The following is a 19194-nucleotide window of genomic DNA, read 5'->3' as shown; positions in this document are numbered from 1 at the left end:
TTTCCATTCAGCAGGGGCTCTTCTCCAGGGCGGATTAAGTGCACCATAGGCCCTGGGGCTGTTTACCCAACTTGAGCCCCACTCCCTCCATTTTCCCCCATAGTTATTTCTGATCATAGAAATGAATGGCTTTTGCTTCTCTTGTTGGCTTATTTTGAGGCACTGGGTTTCAGAGGTGATAATGATGGTAGAATAATGAGATCTGTAGAATAAATGTAACATAATTTAAGCCGCATGGTGAAATCTGTAAACAATAGAAAAAAAGACCATGGTGGAATTTCTATTTTTTCCACCCCAACCCCCCCAAAATATGATCAAAAACCATACAGACCCCAAAATAGTTTCAATGAAAAATACAGATCATGCTTTTAACAATTAGACCTCACAAAGCATATACATAAATATAAAAAAGGTTATAGGGACCAGAATATGGTGATTTTTCTAACTTTTTTTTTTAAAGGGTGTAGTGTCCCACTAGGTAAATGTGGGCACTACACAAGGGTCAATTGGGCCACGTTGTTCCCCACCTTTTGTGGAACAGGGTCACTGTATTTTATATGATTTTTTTTGTGTTTTTCCTGTTATCTCCTGTACCAGGCCTGTTAGGGGTAGTTCCTCCTCCTAGACCAGTGATGTCGAACCTTTTAGAGGCCGAGTGCCCAAACTGCAACCCAAAACCCCCTTATTTATCGTAAAGTGCCAACACGGCAATTTAACATGAATACTATAGTTCAATATAGTATATATTCCATGTACTTTATCATTTAGCTATAATAGCCTGCCTACATTCAGGACGCTGCCTGTGCTGTTCACAGTGCGCCCTGCACTGATGAATGGCAGGAAAAGTCTAAGGCATATTGGTACACCATAGACTTTTTTCACAGTGCGGGTGCCCACAGAGAGGGCTCTGAGTGCCGCCTCTGGCACCCGTGCTATAGGTTCCCCATCACTGTCCTAGACAGTAGAGGGAGCTAGGGAACTCCTAGTATATATTGTCAGTTTCAGGACAGGAAAGGGTCAGTCTACAAGGGAGTTAAACCAGGGCTCGAGTCCTGCAGGAACGCGTGGGAACGGCGTTCCTGCACTTTTTTCTTAGCAGGAACGCCGTTCCCTTTCAGCAGGGCAGCGCATTGTGCCCCTCAACACTGTCGACGCCCCGCTCTGGCGCAGCATGAAGAGAGGGACTGACAGGAGGGAAGCGCCTCAAGTGTATCGTGGCCGAGCTCTGTCCGGTCCGTGGTACAGGAGCTTTTGTTTCCTGTACCCGGCCGGACTGACAGGAAGTGCTCACTTAGTGTGCACTTCCTGTCAGTCCGGCCAGGTACAGCAAATGCTCCTGTATCACGGACCGGACAGAGCTCGGCCACGATACACCTGAGGTGGGTGGGGAGAAAGAGAGAGTGACAAGGGAGGGGGGGAGGGGGGAGAAAGAGAGTGACAAGGGAGGGGGGAGAAAGAAGTGACAAGGGAGGGAGGGAGGGGGGAGAAAGAGGAGTGACAAGGGAGGGGGGAGAAAGAGAGTGACAAGGGAGGGGAGGGGGGAGAAAGAGAGTGACAAGGGAGGGGGAGAAAGAGAGTGACAAGGGAGGGGGAGAAAGAGAGTGACAAGGGAGGGGGAGGGGGGGAGAAAGAGAGGACAAGGGAGGGGGGAGAAAGAGTGTGACAAGGGAGGGGGGAGAAAGAGTGACAAGGGAGGGGGGAGAAAGAGAGTGACAAGGGAGGGGGGAGAAAGAGAGTGACAAGGGAGGGGGGAGAAAGAGTGACAAGGGAGGGGGGAGAAAGAGTGACAAGGGAGGGGGGAGAAAGAGAGTGGACAAGGGAGGGGGGAGAAAGAGAGTGACAAGGGAGGGGGAGGAAAGAGAGTGACAAGGGAGGGGGGAGAAAGAGAGTGACAAGGGAGGGGGGAGGAAAGAGAGTGACAAGGGAGGGGGGAGAAAGAGTGTGAGGGGGAGGGGGGAGAAAGAGTGACAAGGGAGGGGGGGAGGGGGGGGGGAGAAAGAGAGTGAAAGGGAGGGGGGGAGGGGGGAGAAAGAGTGTGGACGGGGGAGGGGGGAGAAAGAGTGACAAGGGAGGGGGGAGGGGGGGAGAAAGAAAGAGGTGACAAGGGAGGGGGGGAGGGGGGAGAAAGAGCGTGACAAGGGAGGGGGAGAAAGAGAGTGACAAGGAGGGGGGAGGGGGAGAAAGAGAGGACAAGGGAGGGGGGAGAAAGAGTGACAAGGGAGGGGGGGAGAAAGAGAGTGACAAGGGAGGGGGAGAAGGAGAAAGAGAGTGACAAAGGGGGGGGAGAGAAAGGAGATGAAGGGAGGGAGGGAGAGGGGGGAGAAAGAGAGTGACAAGGGAGGGGGGAGGGGGGAGAAAGAGAGTGACAAGGGAGGGGGGAGAAAGAGTGACATAGGAGGGGGGAGAAAAGGGAAGGTGACAAGGGAGGGGGGAGGAAAGAGTTTGACAAGGGAGGGGGAGAAAGAGAGTGACAAGGGAGGGGGGAAGAAGAGAAGGAGAAGATGACCACGGGCGGGGAGAAGAGTGACAAGGAGGCTGTAGAAGAGAGTGACAAGGGAGGGGGGAGAGAAAGAGTGACACGGGAGGGGGGAAGAAAGAGAGTACAAGGGAGGGGGCGAGGAAAGAGAGTGACAAGGGAGGGGGGACGAAGAGAGTGACAAGGGATGTGGGAAGAGGAAAGAAGAGTAAGTGACAAGGGAGGGGGAGAGAAGAGTGTTGACAAGGGAGGGGGAGAGAGGAGAAGAATACGTGACAAGGCGAGGGGGGAGGAAAGAAGAGTGACAAGGGAGGGGGAGGCAAGGATTGACGAGGGGGGAGGAAAGAGAGAGTGACAAGGGAGGGGGAGAAGAAAGAGACGTGAACAAGGGAGGGGGGCAGTAAAGAGAGTGACAAGGGTAGGGGGGAGAAAGAGTGTGACTGGGGAGGGGGGAGAAAAGTGACAAGGAGGGGGGAAGGGGGAGAAAGAGTGACAAGGGAGGGGGGGAGGGGGGAGAAAGAGTGACAAGGGAGGGGGGGAGGGGGGAGAAAGAGAGAGTGACAAGGGAGGGGGGGAGGGGGGAGAAAGAGTGACAAGGGAGGGGGGGAGGGGGGAGAAAGAGAGTGACAAGGGAGGGGGGGAGGGGGAGAAAGAGAGTGACAAGGGAGGGGGGGAGGGGGGAGAAAGAGAGTGACAAGGGAGGGGGGGAGGGGGGAGAAAGAGAGTGACAAGGGAGGGGGGATGAGAAAGAGAGTGACAAGGGAGGGGGGAGAAAGAGAGTGACAAGGGAGGGGGGAGAAAGAGAGTGACAAGGGAGGGGGGAGAAAGAGAGTGACAAGGGAGGGGGGAGGGGGGGAGAAAGAGAGTGACAAGGGAGGGGGGAGAAAGAGTGACAAGGGAGGGGGGAGAGAAAGAGTGACAAGGGAGGGGGGAGAAAGAGAGTGACAAGGGCGGGGGAGGGAGAAAGAGAGCTGACAAGGGAGGGGGGAGAAAGAGAGTGACAAGGAGGGGGGGAGAAAGAGAGTGAAAAGGGAGGGGGGAGAAAGAGAGTGACAAGGGAGGGGGGAGAAAGAGAGTGTACAAGGGAGGGGGGAGGGGGGAGAAAGAGAGTGACAAGGGAGGGGGGAGAAAGAGTGACAAGGGAGGGGGGAGAAAGAGTGACAAGGGAGGGGGGAGAAAGAGTGACAAGGGAGGGGGGATGAAAGAGAGTGACAAGGGAGGGGGGGAGAAAGAGAGTGACAAGGGAGGGGGGAGAAAAGAGTGACAAGGGAGGCGGGAGAAAGAGAGTGACAAGGGAGGGGGGAGAAAGAGTGACAAGGGAGGGGGGAGAAAGAGAGTGACAAGGGAGGGGGGGAGAAAGAGAGTGACAAGGGAGGGGGGAGAAAGAGAGTGACAAGGGAGGGGGGAGAAAGAGAGTGACAAGGGAGGGGGGAGAAAGAGTGTGACAAGGGAGGGGGGAGAAGAGAAAGAGTGACAAGGGCAGGGGGGAGAAAGAGAGTGACAAGGGAGGGGGGAGAAGAAGAGTGACGAGGGGGGAGAAGAGAAGAGAGTGACAAGGGAGGGGGAGAAGAAGAAGAGTGTGACGGGGGAGGGGGGAGCAAGAGTGACAAGGGAGGGGGGGAGGGGGGAGAAAGAGAGTGACAAGGGAGGGGGGGAGGGGGGGAGAAAGAGTGTGACGGGGAGGGGGGAGAGAAAGAGAGTGCAAGGGAGGGGGGAGAAAGAGAGTGACAAGGGAGGGGGGGAAGAAAGAGTGACAAGGGAGGGGGGCGAGAAAGAGAGTGACAAGGGAGGGGGGAGACAGAGAGAGTGACAAGGGAGGGGGGGAGAACGAGAGTGACAAGGGAGGGGGGAAAGAAAGAGAGTGACAAGGCGGGGGAGGGGGAGAAAGAGGTGACAAGGGAGGGGGGAGAAAGAGTGACCAAGGGAGGGGGGAGAAAGAGTGACAAGGGAGGGGGGAGAAAGAGAGTGACAAGGGAGGGGGGAGAAAGAGAGTGACAAGGGAGGGGGGAGAAAGAGTGACAAGGGAGTGGGGGAGAAAGAGAGTGACAAGGGCTGGGGGAGGACAGGAAAGAGTGACAGGGGAGGGGGGGAGAAAGAGTGACAAGGTAGGGGGGGAGAAAGAGAGTGGAAAGGGAGGGGGGAGCAAGAGAAGGGACAAGGGAGGGGGGAGAAAGAGAGAGTGACAAGGAGGGGTGAGAAAGAGAGTGACAAGGGAGGGGGGGAGAGAGAAAAGAGTGGACAAGGGCAGGGGGGAGCAAGAGGACAAGGGAGGGGGGAGAAAGAGAGTGACACGTAGGGGGGAGAAAGAGTGACGAGGGGGCGAGAAAGAGGTGACAAGGGAGGGGGGAGAAAGAGATTGATCAAGGGCGGGGGAAGAAAGAGTGTGACGGGGAGGGGGGGAAAGAGAAAGAGTGACAAGGGAGGGGGGGAGGGGGGAGAAGAGAGTGAAAAGGGGAGGGGGGGAGGGGGGAGAAAGAGAGTGACAAGGGAGGGGGGGAGGGGGGGAGAAAGAGTGTGACGGGGGAGGGGGGAGAAAGAGTGACAAGGGAGGGGGGGGGAGGGGGGAGAAAGAGAGTGGACAAGGGAGGGGGGGAGGGGGGAGAAAGAGGAGTGACAAGGGAGGGGGGGAGGGGGGGAGAAAGAGAGTGACAAGGGAGGGGGAGAGAAAGAGAGTGACAAGGGAGGGGGGAGAAAGAGAGTGACAAGGGAGGGGGGAGAAAGAGAGTGACAAGGGAGGGGGGAGGGGGGAGAAAGAGAGTGACAAGGGAGGGGGGAGAAAGAGTGACAAGGGAGGGGGGGAGAAAGAGATGACAAAGGGAGGGGGGAGAAAGAGAGTGACAAGGGAGGGGGGGAGAAAGAAGAGAGTGACAAGGGAGGGGGGAGAAAGAGAGTGACAAGGGAGGGGGGAAGAAAGAGAGTGACAAGGGAGGGGGGAGGGGGGGAAGAAAGAGAGTGACAAGGGAGGGGGCGAGAAAGAGTGACAAGGGAGGGGGGAGAAAGAGTGACAAGGGAGGGGGGAGAAAGAGTGACAAGGGAGGGGGGAGAAAGAGTGACAAGGGAGGGGTGAGAAAGAGAGTGACAAGGGAGGGGGAGAGAAAGAGAGTGACACGGGAGGGGTGGGAGAAAGAGTGACAAGGGAGGCGGGAGAAAGAAGAGTGACAGGGAGGGGGGAGAAAGAGTGACAAGGGAGGGGGAGAAGAAAGAGAGTGACAAGGGAGGGGGGGGAGAAAGGATGAGTGACAAGGGAGGGGGGAGAAAGAGAGTGACAAGGGAGGGGGGGAGAAGAGAGTGACAAGGGAGGGGGGAGAAAGAGAGTGACAAGGGAGGGGGGAGAAGAGAGTGACAAGGGAGGGGGGAGAAAGAGAGTGACAAGGGAGGGGGAGAAAGAGAGTGACCAAGGGAGGGGGGGAGAAAGAGTGTGACAAGGGAGGGGGGAGAGAAAGAGTGACAAGGGAGGGGGGAGAAAGAGAGTGACAAGGGAGGGGGGAGAAAGAAAGATGGACGAGGGGGAGAAAGGAGAGTGACAAGGAGGGGGGAGAAAAGCGAGTGACAAGGGAGGGGGGAGAAGAAAGAGTGTGACGGGGAGGGGGGAGAGAAAGAGTGACAAGGGAGGGGGGGAGGGGGGAGAAAGAGTGACAAGGGAGGGGGGGAGGGGAGGGGGGAGAAAGAGAGTGAGCAAGGGAGGGGGGGAGGGGGGGAGAAAGAGTGTGTGACGGGGGAGGGGGGAGAAAGAGTGACAAGGGAGGGGGGGAGGGGGGAGAAAGAGAGGACAAGGAGGGGGGGGAGGGGGGAGAAAGCAGAGTGACAAGGGAGGGGGGGAGGGGGGAGAAAGAGAGTGACAAGGGAGGGGGAGAAAGCGAGTGACAAGGGAGGGGGGAAGGGAGAAAGAGAGTGACAAGGGCGGGGGGAGAAAGAGAGTGACAAGGGAGGGGGGAGGGGGGAGGAAAGAGAGTGACAAGGGAGGGGGGAGAAAGGAAAGAGAGTGACAAGGGAGGGGGGAGAAGAGAGTGACAAGGGAGGCGGGAGAAAGAGAGTGACAAGGGAGGCGGAGGAAAGAGAGTGACAAGGGAGGGGGGAGAAAGAGTGACAAGGGAGGGGGGAGGAAAGAGTGACAAGGGAGGGGGGAGAAAGAGAGTGACAAGGGAGGGGGGAGAAAGAGAGTGACAAGGGAGGGGGGAGAAGAGAGTGACAGGGAGGGGGGAGAAAGAGAGTGACAAGGGAGGGGGGAGAAAGAGAGTGACAAGGGAGGGGGGAGAAAGAGTGTGACAAGGGAGGGGGGGAGGAGAAAGAGTGACAAGGGAGGGGGGAGAAAGAGAGTGACAAGGGAGGGGGGAGAAAGAGTGACGAGGGGGAGAAAGAGAGTGACAAGGGAGGGGGGAGAAAGAGAGTGACAAGGGAGGGGGGAGAAAGAGTGTGACGGGGGAGGGGGGAGAAAGAGTGACAAGGGAGGGGGGGAGGGGGGAGAAAGAGTGACAAGGGAGGGGGGGAGGGGGGAGAAAGAGAGTGACAAGGGAGGGGGGGGAGGGGGGAGAAAGAGTTGGACGGGGGAGGGGGGGAGGAAAGAGTGACAAGGGAGGGGGGAGGGGGGAAGAAAGAGAGTGACAAGGGAGGGGGGGAGGGGGGAGAAAGAGAGTGACAAGGGAGGGGGGGAGGGGGGGAGAAAGAGAGTGACAAGGGAGGGGGGAGAAAGAGAGAGTGACAAGGGAGGGGGGAGAAAGAGAGTGACAAGGGAGGGGGGAGAAAGAGTAGTGACAAGGGAGGGGGGAGAAAGAGTGACAAGGGAGGGGGGAGAAAGAGAGTGACAAGGGAGGGGGGAAGAAAGAGTGACGAGGGGGGAGAAGAGAGTGACAAGTGAGGGGGGGGAGAAAGAGTGGACGGGGAGGGGGGGAGAAAGAGTGACAAGGGAGGGGGGGAGGGGGGAGAAGAGAGTGACAAGGGAGGGGGGGAGGGGGGAGAAAGAGTGTGACGGGGGAGGGGGGAGAAAGAGTGACAAGGGAGGGGGGGAGGGGGGAGAAAGAGAGTGACAAGGGAGGGGGGGAGGGGGGAGAAAGAGAGTGACAAGGGGGGGGGGAGGGGGGAGAAAGAGAGTGACAAGGGAGGGGGGGAGGGGGGAGAAAGAGAGTGACAAGGGAGGGGGGAGAAAGAGTGACAAGGGAGGGGGGAGAAAGAGAGTGACAAGGGAGGGGGGAGAAAGAGAGTGACAAGGGAGGGGGGAGAAAGAGAGTGACAAGGGAGGGGGGAGGGGGGAGAAAGAGAGTGACAAGGGAGGGGGGAGAAAGAGAGTGACAAGGGAGGGGGAGAAAGAGAGTGACAAGGGAGGGGGGGAGAAAGAGAGTGACAAGGGAGGGGGGAGAAAGAGAGTGACAAGGGAGGGGGAGAAAGAGTGACAAGGGAGGGGGGAGAAAGAGTGACAAGGGAGGGGGGAGAGAAAGAGTGACAAGGGAGGGGGGAGAAAGAGAGTGACAAGGAGGGGGGAGAAAGAGAGTGACAAGGGAGGGGGGGAGAAAGAGAGTGACAAGGGAGGGGGGGAGAAGAGAGTGACAAGGGAGGGGGGGGAGAAGAACAGTGACAAGGGAGGGGGGGGAGAAAGAGAGTGACAAGGGAGGGGGGGGGAGAAAGAGAGTGACAAGGGAGGGAGGGGGAGAGAAAGAGAGTGACAAGGGAGGGGGGGAGAAAGAGAGTGACAAGGGAGGGAGGGAGGGGGGAGAAAGAGAGTGACAAGGGAGGGGGAGAGAGAGTGACAAGGGAGGGGGAGAGAGTGACAAGGGAGGGGGAGAGAGTGATAAGGGAGGGGAGAGAAAGAGAGTGACAAGGGAGGGAGGGGGGAGAAAGAGAGTGACAAGGGAGGGAAGGGGGGAGAAAGAGTGACAAGGGAGGGGGAGAAAGTGACAAGGGAGGGGGGAGAAAGAGAGTGACAAGGGAGGGAGGGGGGAGAAAGAGAGTGACAAGGGAGGGAGGGGGGAGAAAGAGAGTGACAAGGGAGGGAGGGAGGGGGGAGAAAGAGAGTGACCTTCCCTGCCCTTTGCGTACGCCATGTGCCGTGACTTCACGCGGAGGCACTGGATCTTGGGTGAGTTCCCACACTTTTTTTTCCCAGGACTTGACCCCTGAGTTAAACTAGCACTTTAGCTAGAGAGAAGCTGAAGATTCAGTTCCAATATGCAGCTAGATAGCCCAGGTTCCTAGCTTGCATCCAGGGGAAGAGTTTGCCTCCTGAGAAACCAAGTTCCTATAAAAGTACAGTGCAGAGCCAAGTTTATTCCAGCCAAACAGAGAGCTGAAGGGCTGAAGGATATTCTACAGCAAGGAGACATATACCAGAGGAAGGTTTCCCTACCCAAGGATAAAGCCAGCAATAGGGCATACGGGCCTTGGAGAAAGCCAGACAGGAACTGAGGAAAAATACAGCCTGATCTGTAAGTGTTATTCCCTCTGAGTATCTTGCAAAGACTTTGCCTGCCGTTTATATAAAGCCTGCCTGTGACACTCTTTTACATGTGGAACCAATTAAAGACTGTAAATAGTTAAACTGTTTCAGTAAAAGGAAGTTCTTGTTTACTGCAACTTGTGTTCCTCACTTATTACCACAATAAATCGGTGTGCCACCGTTACCGGCACTGGCGTCACGAACTTACAGGGATCTTGCCACCGGCACATTAAACCTGCAACACCCAGGGCACCTCACCTACCACCCGGCCTGCTTCCTATACATAGAGAGTGCCCCAGAGGATCCATGTGCCAGCCTCTCCATTACTGCTGTACGCCTGCTCAGGGTATATAAAAAACTGAGTACCAAAAACACCCTCGGTTAGTAACTACCCCTGTGATCTCACCATTCGCTTCACCCTGCAGGGCTCCGTACTGCAAGGGCATCTGTCAGCAGTTTTGTACCTAGGACACTGGCTGACCTGTTACATGTGCGCTTGGCAGCTGAAGGCATCTGTGTTGGTCCCATGTTCATATGTGTCCACATTGCTGAGAAAAATGATGTTTTATCATATGCAAATGAGACTCTAGGAGCAACGGGGGCGTTACCATTACACCTAGAGGCTCTGATCTCTCTGCACTTCGATTGACAGGGCCAAGCAGTGGAAGGCTACTTTTACACTTGCGTTTGGTGTGGATCCGTCATGGATCTGCACAGACAGATCCGCACTAAAAATACAACCGTCTGCATCTGTTCTGAACGGATCCATTTGTATTATCTTTAGCATAGCCAGGACGGATCCGTCTTGAACACCATTGAAAGTCAATGGAGGACGGATCCGTTTTCTATTGTGTCATAGAAAAAGGATCTCTCCCCATTGACTTACATTGTGTGCCAGAACGGATCCGTTTGGCTCAGTTTCGTCAGACGGACAGCAAAACGCTGCAAGCATTGGTGTCCGCCTCCAAAGCGGAATGGAGGCTGATCGGAGGCAAACTGATGCATTCTGAGCGGATCCTTTTCCATTCAGAATGCATTAGGACAAAACTGATCCAGTGTGAAAGTAGCCTTAATGTAATCACTTCTGGCCCTGACTTCTAAAGTCAAAGTGGAGAGGACATGGCAGTTGCAGAGAGAGCTGAGCCTCTAGGTGTAATGGTAACGCCCTTGTTGCTCCTAGCGGCTCATTTGCATATATTAAAACATAATTTTTCTCAGCAATGCGGGCACATATGAACATGGGACCAACACAGATGCCTTCAGCTGCCAAGCGCACATGTAACAGGTCAGCCAGTTTCATAGGTACAAATCTGCTAAAAGATTAGAAAAAGTGGTATCGTGTGTGATCGTATTGAGCCGCAGAATAAGGAAAACATGTCACTCACTTTTACCGCATAATACACACCACCGAGACGTATGGCTGCCATATGTAAATAGACATACTGTATATAGAGAGTGTGTTTTATATATATATTATGTGGGACGGGGGCATAAAATGTACTGAGGGCCCTGAAGGGGTTGGGATGTAAAAAAAAAACAGTTCTTAGATTTTTTAACACCCTTTTAAGCGGTTGTTAAAAACTAATGAAAGATGTATGCAAAACAGATATTAAAAACGGATACACGGCCCATTTTTTTTCCACTGTTGTGTGAATGTAGCCTAAGATGAGATTGCGCCTTTAGGAAGCCACCTGCAGCTATAACTGACGAAGAACAGAATATATTTTTGATTTGGCTAAGACATTCCTGACATCGATGCATGCGGTCCTTGTATATTCCATCAGTGTGCACTCTCCAAGGAGTTCCGCCTATTCATGGCCATGCTAGCCCTTGCTATACCCTCCCACCTCTCTATAGATGGCTTTTTGCTGCTTTTTTTTTTTTTTTTCCTGCAAGCTTCCTCTCCTGCATATTTCTCACCCTTCCTCTGCCGCCAGCTCTTCCATGCGCTCGCCCCCTCCCTCCTCCATGAGCTGTTCTCCACGCCCGCCTCTCCCTGCTCTCTAGTCGCTGTCCACCGCTGTGCTGTGCTGAAATCTCTCTCTGCTAAACACACCCGTCACTAGATCCTGAAGTGGGAGATGAAGGTAAAATGGAAATATTCCATGATGTGATTGACTGTCACACCCATCATTTTGCTCTAGTTCACCCTTAGTGTTTGTGTACTCTTGTATTTCATGTGTGAAGCCTGCATCCATCCGCTAGATGCACGGATGGCCCTGTGTTCCCTTGTGTACTGGCTCACCAGTGACAATAGGAATCTACAGGATACCGTGCTACGAGGCATTGTTATCTTTCGATTCTGTTCCTTGTAGTGTCATTATTTCACGAGCAGTCGTGGGCTTTCCGTGCCCTCCGCCTTGATATCCTCATCTGTCCTGCATTGATCTCTTTCTGTCTAAGAAGTCATGGGGATTAGTAAAGCATCTGGCAGTGATGGTGAAATTAAACTGGGTGATGTACAGAAGCAACTGGAAATCCTACTTTAATAGAATGGTTTGTAATGGTAATCAAATGGGAGCCGGGCCCTGGTTGCTACCTTCATCAGTATCTCTATTGTCAGCACTATATATCATCCAGTTATATTTTATGCCCAGGAACCTGAATTGGGCACCTATCATATGTAAAGTGAAGGTGTGCATAAATAAAAAATAATATTTGCCCTCTCTTATTGTTACCTCTAATGCGAAGCACTTTATGGAATTGCAAATCTAGCAATTTACTAATTTATATGTTATCTAAATCATTTTCATTACAAGCTCGACAGCATATCAGAATAGAAACAGAATACAGACTGCCATAAACTTCTCCTGTACTGCTGATGGTGCCCAGAGGTGACTGTGATTGGAAATGTGTCCCTGCCCTGCAATGTTATTTATGGGAGTAATTGCAATAATAATATTATTTATGCTACTCACATACATAGCACCAACATCATCCCTTGCTGTCCCCAATGGGGTTGACAATCTAAGGTCCCTATCAGTGTGTCTTTGGAGTGTGGAAGGAAATACAAACACGGGGAGGACATACAAACTCCATGCAGATGTTGTCACCGTGCTGCCTGGAAGATAAGAGCAGGAATCGGCAACTTCCAGTTGTTCTGAAACTTCAACTCTCAACTGCCTTATTCACTTTTATGGGAGTTACAAGAACAGCCAAGCAAGCGTGCATGCTGGGAGTTGTAGTTTTACAGCAGCTGGAGTGCCAAAGAGCCCTGTACAGGGAATCACTTGTAATGCAATCATTGACCAAAAACAGGATCTTAACTTTAAAGGGGTTCTCCAGGATTTTCATATTGATGGCCTATCCACAGGATAGGTCATCAATATGAGACTGAAGGGGATCTGACTCCCAGCACCCACGCGGCATAGCTATAGGGTTCACAATTGCGACCGGGCCCCTAAGCCACCCTTTGCCAGTGGAGCACTGTCAATTACTATATTTTTTGCTTTATAGGATGCAGTGTGTCTTATAAAGCGAATACTACTGAGCGCTTCCATTATGGAAGCGCTCACTAGTAGGCAGGGAGAGGTGAGTGAAGCCCTGAACTCCCCCCTCATCCTTGGTCTTCTCCGGGCTAGCACTGAATGTCCTGACTGCACACAGCGTCAGGACATAGGCTCGCAATATGACCTGAAGCTGTACGCAGTCAGGTGACAGTGTAGTGCAGGCCCAGAGAAGACCAGGGAGTGCGACTGCAGAAGAGGACTCCGAACCTGGAGAGTAGCGGTGATGCAAGAGAGGTAAGTTTATTTATTTTAACGTTTGATCTGAGGTTTGATATAGGGGGTATAACATGGAGGTCTGACATGGAGTCCTGATCTGAGGTCTGAAATTTTGGTCTCATGGGGGTCTGATGCAGGGGTCTGACGTGGAGGTCTAAAGGGGGTCTGATCTGAGGTCTAATATGGGGGAGTCTGACATCATGAGGTCTAATGGGGATCTGATCTGAGGTCCTGATATGGGTGTCTAACAGAAAGGTCTGATGAGGGTCTCATCTGAGGCTCTGATATGGGGGGTCCGATTTGAGGATCAGATATGAGGGTTTTGATTTGAGGTGTGATATGGGGTCTGATCTGAGGATCTGATATGAGGGTTTAATTTGGGGTCTGATATGGGGGTCTAATTTGAGGTCTGATATGGGGGACTGATTTGATGTCTGATATGGGGGTCTCATATAGGGTTCTGATTTGAGGTCTGATATGGGGGTCTGATCTGATATAGGGGTCTAATCTAATGATCTTATATGGGAGTCTAATTTGAGGTTTGATATGGGGGTCTGATTTTAAAGTTAAGGGGGTATACAGCCAGGTCCATAAATATTGGGACATCAGCACAATTCTAACATTGTTGGCTCTATACACCACCACAATGGATTTGAAATAAAACGAACAAGATGTGCTTTACCTGCAGACTGTCAGCTTTAATTTGAGGGAATTTATACCCAAATCAGGTGAACGGTGTAGGAATTACCACAGTTTGCATATGTGCCTCCCACTTGTTAAGGGACCAAAAGTAATAGTACAATTGGCTTCTCAGCTGTTCCATGGCCAGGTGTGTGTTATTCCCTCATTATATCCCAATTACAATGAGCAGATAAAAGGTCCAGAGTTCATTTCAAGTGTGCTATTTGCATTTGGAATCTGTTGCTGTCAACTCTCAAGATGAGATCCAAAGAGCTGTCACTATCAGTGAAGCAAGCCATCATTAGGCTGAAAAAAAAAAAAAAAATAAACCCATCAGAGATAGCAAAAACATTAGGAGTGGCCAAAACAACTGTTTGGAACATTCTTAAAAAGAAGGAACGCATCGGTGAGCTCAGCAACACCAAAAGATCCGGAAGACCACGGAAAACAACTGTGGTGGATGACCGAAGATTTTTTTCCCTGGTGAAGAAAACACCCTTCACAACAGTTGGCCAGATCAAGAACACTCTCCAGGAGGTAGGTGTATGTGTGTCAAAGTCAACAATCAAGAGAAAACTTCACCAGAGTGAATACAGAGGGTTCACCACAAGATGAAAACCATTGGTGAGCCTAAAAAACAGGAAGGCCAGATTAGAGTTTGCCAAACAACATCTAAAAAAGCCTTCACAGTTCTGGAACAACATCCTATGGACAGATGAGACCAAGATCAACTTGTACCAGAGTGATGGGAAGAGAAGAGTATGGAGAAGGAAAGGAACTGCTCATGATCCTAAGCATACCACCTCATCAGTGAAGCATGGTGGTGGTAGTGTCATGGCGTGGGCATGTATGGCTGCCAATGGAACTGGTTCTCTTGTATTTATTGATGATGTGACTGCTGACAAAAGCAGCAGGATGAAATCTGAAGTTTTTCGGGCAATATTATCTGCTCATATTCAGCCAAATGCTTCAGAACTCATTGGACGGCCAAAGCATACTGAAAAAGCAACCAAAGATTTTTTTAAGGTAAAGAAGTGGAATGTTATGCAATGGCCAAGTCAATCACCTGACCTGAATCCGATTGAGCATGCATTTCACTTGCTGAAGACAAAACTGAAGGGAAAACGCCCCAAGAAAAGCAGGAACTGAAGACAGTTGCAGTAGAGGCCTTGCAGAGCATCACCAGGGATGAAACCCAGCATCTGGTGATGTCTATGCGTTCCAGACTTCAGGCTATAATTGACTGCAAAGAATTTGCAACCAAGTATTAAAAAGTGAAAGTTTGATTTATGATTAATATTCTGTCCCATTACATTTGGTCCCTTAACAAGTAGGAGGCACATATCCAAACTGTTGTAATTCCTACACCGTTCTCAAATTAAAGTTGACAGTCTGCAGTTGAAGCACTTCTTGTTCGTTTCATTTCAAATCCATTGTGGTGGTGTATAGAGCCAAAAATGTTAGAATTGTGTCCATGTCCCAATATTTATGGACCTGACTGTATGTAAGTCTTTTTTTTTGTACTGGTGCACATTATAAGGGAGTATTTTTGTACTGGCAATAATTATAAGGGAATATTTTTGTGCTGACACACTTAAAGGGGGTTATTTTTGTACTGGCACACATTATTAGAGAAGTATTTGTACTGGGGGCTATGAGGAACATGATTACTAGTATAGGCACAATGGGGGCACTATTACTATTGGGGGCACTGTTAACACTATGCACTCTGGTAGATAATTATTTCTATTGGTGGGACTTTTGGGACCACTATTACTGTGGGTGGCACCCTGGCCCAGTATCAGCTTAGCACAATTATTTTTGGGGAACATTATACTACTAGTGTCAGGGACAGTTTCCTAGGTGCAGTTATTTTGTATGCCAATAATTACTGAAGGGGTACTATCTGTGTGGTACTAGTATTTTCACTGTTTCTGCAGTATAGCATTGGGGCACAGTGGGCACAGTATTGGGGTTGGCAGAATGGGGTGTTCAGGGGGTGGGAGGATGTTGAAAAAGGAGTAAACTAAGATGTCCGTTTGTCAAACTCTGCAGAGATGAGAGATGGCTGAAAGAAATCATGGCAGTCTGGTCCGAATGGAGATGAGGAGGAAAGAGAATATCTACATCAGACGAGACCTCACTGGATGTAAAAGGTATGTGGTGCTGTATTAACCTGTATGTTTTGTAGCACTGTACTGTATGTAATGTTTTTCAAGTATGTCTTTAATAGTAGGGCTGGAGGGAAGGGGTTAGGTTGAGAATTTGGCATGGTGGTGGGGGAAGGGTGCTGTTTAAATTTTTACCTCAGGCAACAGAAAGGCTACGTGCACTCCTGCCACATGCCACAAAGCACTGAGGGAAGGGGGGCCCAAGCTGAACTCTTGCACCAGGGCCCATGAGCCTTTAGGTGATCCCTGACTCACGCCAATCAGCTGTTTGAAGAGGCCCCTGCGCTCACAGCTTACCAAGCAAAGCATTGTCCATTGGATAGTGGCTGTGCTTGGTAACCCAGCTTAGTCCCATTCTGAGCTGCACCTAGACCATGTAACTGATGAACGTGACTTCACATAGTCACATTTATTTTTTAAACATGACTGCTTTCTTCCAAATACAATGCCACGATTTTCACAGTTTGATTTTGGTATTGCAACCTAGCCTCATTCACTTAAGTGGAGCTGAGCTATAGTACCAGACACAGCCATGTTTTTCTTTGACAACCCCTTTAAGACTATGGCAGTAAACAGTATAGTAAACGATTAAAGGCTATGTACACCTTTGGGGGGCAATTATAATTTTTTTGCATTGTACTTATTCTGAGCTAAAAATATATTTTTTTTTAAATTGGTCTTTATTAAAAATATAAAGCCTGTACATAGCTGAGATGCTCTAGTAGCAGTCTCTCTTTTTCGTCAGTTGGGGAGCTGACAAGCTCCATATCTCTGCTCTCTGACATTATAAACACTCATTATAGCTCAGTTGTCATCTTACTGATAAGAATGTGGCTTAAATTAGTGTTTATGACCTCTCAGGGGTTTAGAGATAAAGTTTTGTCATAAAGTGAAAGTACCTGTCACACAGTAAGAAAAACAGTTAACTCTTTGTGACAAAACGGCTCAATATTTTTAATAAAGGCCAATTGAAAATATGATTATTAGCCAAAAATGAGTAAAATGTGATTAAAAACTAAAATTGCCTCCAAAGGTGTACATAGCCTTTGAGCATAAAACACTAATAACATGTAATAACAATAAATAATACATTTACTGGTACGAAAAAAAAGAGCATGGAAGGCTGGGTTATATAGAAGCTGAGATACCAAGTTGAATGTCAGGTGTTACATCCAAAATTCTCACCCAGTCTGCCTATAGAAAGCCTAACTGCTCAATTTCTCAGGTCAACCTGTTTACAACCATATGGTGTTTGAAATCCCTTGTGACAGGGGCATACTGCATATGCACTGTGTAGTCTAAATATCAAGTGAACAAGGTAACATATTCATGTATTTGGCATCTTTATATCAGGTATGAAGATGGCTGAACTCACAGAAGATCCTGGTGGAGAAGAGGCCTCAGGAGGGGCATCTGTACGGCAGAGAGAGCATTCCCCTATGTTACACTTGGACCTATATAACTTTGAATGTCCTGAAGCAGAAGGAAGTCGTTATGTGCTGACCAGTCCCCGCTCCCTAGAGGCTTGTGCTCGATGTATGGTGAAACCAGTTGAACTTTTATCTAGAAGTCTTTCTGATCTAGTGAGGGAAGCTCCAGGACGGTCAATGCGAGTAGCTACCGGTCTTTGTGAGGTTTATGAGATAGAAAGACAGAGAAAGCTGAAAATGTGCAGGGAGGAGAGGGAAAGGATTATCCGTCAAGAAAAAAGAAGGATCCTACCACTAGTGCTCAGCAGCAATCTTGGGTCCCCATGTAGCTCGAAAGGGCCATCTCGGGCAGAACTTGCAAACTCCCCAGCATCCAAGAGATGTGACACTCCATCCAGCACTGGTTCCCAAAGAAGCAATACACATCTTTCCAAAGATAGTACCAGATCTCAGTCTTTACCTTCAAAACTCACACAAAGAGGCAAACCACTGCGGCCCAAAAGGCAACCTGCCTCGGTTTCCAGGGCTCAAAAGAGCAATAGCTCCCAATCTGATGATACTCAGAGCAGTACTGAATCAATGACTAAGGAAATGACCAGCGATGCTGTCCATCCAATCCCAAGAAAAAATAAAAGTCAGTCTTTGGACTCCTTACAGAAAATGAGAGATGGTACCTCTGGTAGAACATCCTCAGAATCCATGACCTCTTCTTACAGTGGGGACAGCTTACGAGGTAGAACAGCACAATTTATTCCAAAATCTAGAACTTTGGATACAGTTGATTCCCTTTTGGGTCGAAGTTTTAGCCTTGGGGATCTTAGTCATTCACCACAAACAACAAAGAAGGTTGAAAAAATGGTTAAGGAGGTAAAAAAAAGAGGGATTTATGAATTACCTTCAAGAGATAGGAAGATTGCAGCAATTATGATTGCCAAGCATGAGGAGGAGAACATCAGGAAAGAGCAGCGTTACTGGGCTCACTTACAATGGGAAACTCAGAGAAAGAGCTCAGATTTAAGAAAGGGTCTGGAGGAAAGAGAAAGGCAACGAGCTATATTACAGGGACAACGAATGTTTGAGTCTCATGTCAGAAGCAGGCATGGCAAAATCTCTTTAGAGGAGCTGACGTCTACAGAGATGGAAAAACAAAGTAGAGGGAAAAGTAAGCAAAAGAACACCAGCCAAATAAAAAGTCAAACATCCAAACAGCCAAAGAAAACTGATGCTCAACAGCCAAGTGATGATTTCCTGCAAGATAAGTGTCTGTTAGCTCGGAATAAAAAACTGGAGAGGACCCAGCAGCTGCAGGTAAACATAATTCTGCATAACAAAATGGAGAAAATTAAGCACCAAGCCATTCTTCAGGAATTGGCTCAGAAAGAGGAGTCTGATACTGAGGAGCGCAAGAAGACACTTGAGAAACATCTGCATAAAGCACAAGAAAATATGGGACAATTACTTGAGAAAAGGAACCAAGAACTAAGGTCTAGAGCACAAAGGGAAGAGCAACAAATCCAACGAGCAAGGCAGTCAGCAGAGCAAAAAGAGAAAGAGCGTGTAGAGCATTTGAAACAACTGTCCAAGACAGCAGAGAGAAGGCTGCAGCATGCATCTCAGGTAGCCGATGAAGTTGTGCAGCACAAATCTAGGAAAGCAGTGGAAAGTCGACTGGAAAAGGAGAAGATCCAGAGGGAAAATCGACAAAAGGTACTGAAGAATGAGGACATGAAAAGACAGGAACTTCTTATGTCCATAGAAAAGAAGCTTGAGCGCAGTGAACATATATTTAAAGAAAAACAGACTGTGCTGGACAACGCACGCTTAGTGGCCAGGGCTTCCTTTAATATACGGGAGAAAGTAAGAGCTGAAACCAACACACGTACTTTTGATAAAATGGCCCTGGAAGCAGAATTATATGCAAACATTAATAAGAAATGAGAGTCAAAAGGACAAATAGACATATCTATGCCAGCCTGGGTTGGCGCAGGGACCAGGGTACGTCTGGTGTTAGAGAATGTTGTAAAATATTTGCAGTAATGGTTAAGGTAACAGCAAGGCCAATCAAAGATCTTCTCATAGGTCAGTATCATAGGCATTAATTGGCAGATTACCCTCACTCCATTTACTAAGCCCCAACCCCCATAAATTAAATTGTAGCCATATCTACATATTCGCAATACTAAATCTAAAACATGCCCAGATACCATTACCATTTGAATTTAATAAGCTGCTTGTATACTAAACGGACTTTTCATGAACTGAGTTATTAGGTAATACATGCACG

General features: G+C 49.7%; 1 protein-coding gene across 1 annotated transcript; it reads left to right on the top strand.

Moving 5' to 3' along the window:
• The first annotated feature begins 16835 nt into the window (after nucleotides 1-16835).
• On the top strand, nucleotides 16836-18848 carry CCDC177 (coiled-coil domain containing 177). The gene has a single exon (XM_044271575.1). The coding sequence runs from the start codon at nucleotides 16836-16838 to the stop codon at nucleotides 18846-18848; it is 2013 nt and encodes a 670-aa protein (XP_044127510.1).
• Nucleotides 18849-19194: the final 346 nt, after the last annotated feature.

Source organism: Bufo gargarizans, chromosome 11 (assembly GCF_014858855.1).
Source record: "Bufo gargarizans isolate SCDJY-AF-19 chromosome 11, ASM1485885v1, whole genome shotgun sequence".
In the NCBI taxonomy this organism is placed as follows: domain Eukaryota; kingdom Metazoa; phylum Chordata; class Amphibia; order Anura; family Bufonidae; genus Bufo; species Bufo gargarizans.
Note: the sequence above shows the minus strand (reverse complement) of the source record. Positions and strands in the feature narration are given on the sequence as shown.

Coding starts and splice junctions, on each gene's coding strand:
- CCDC177 (XM_044271575.1), top strand. CDS start 16,836: ATGAAGATGGCTGAACTCACAGAAGATCCTGGTGGAGAAGAGGCCTCA.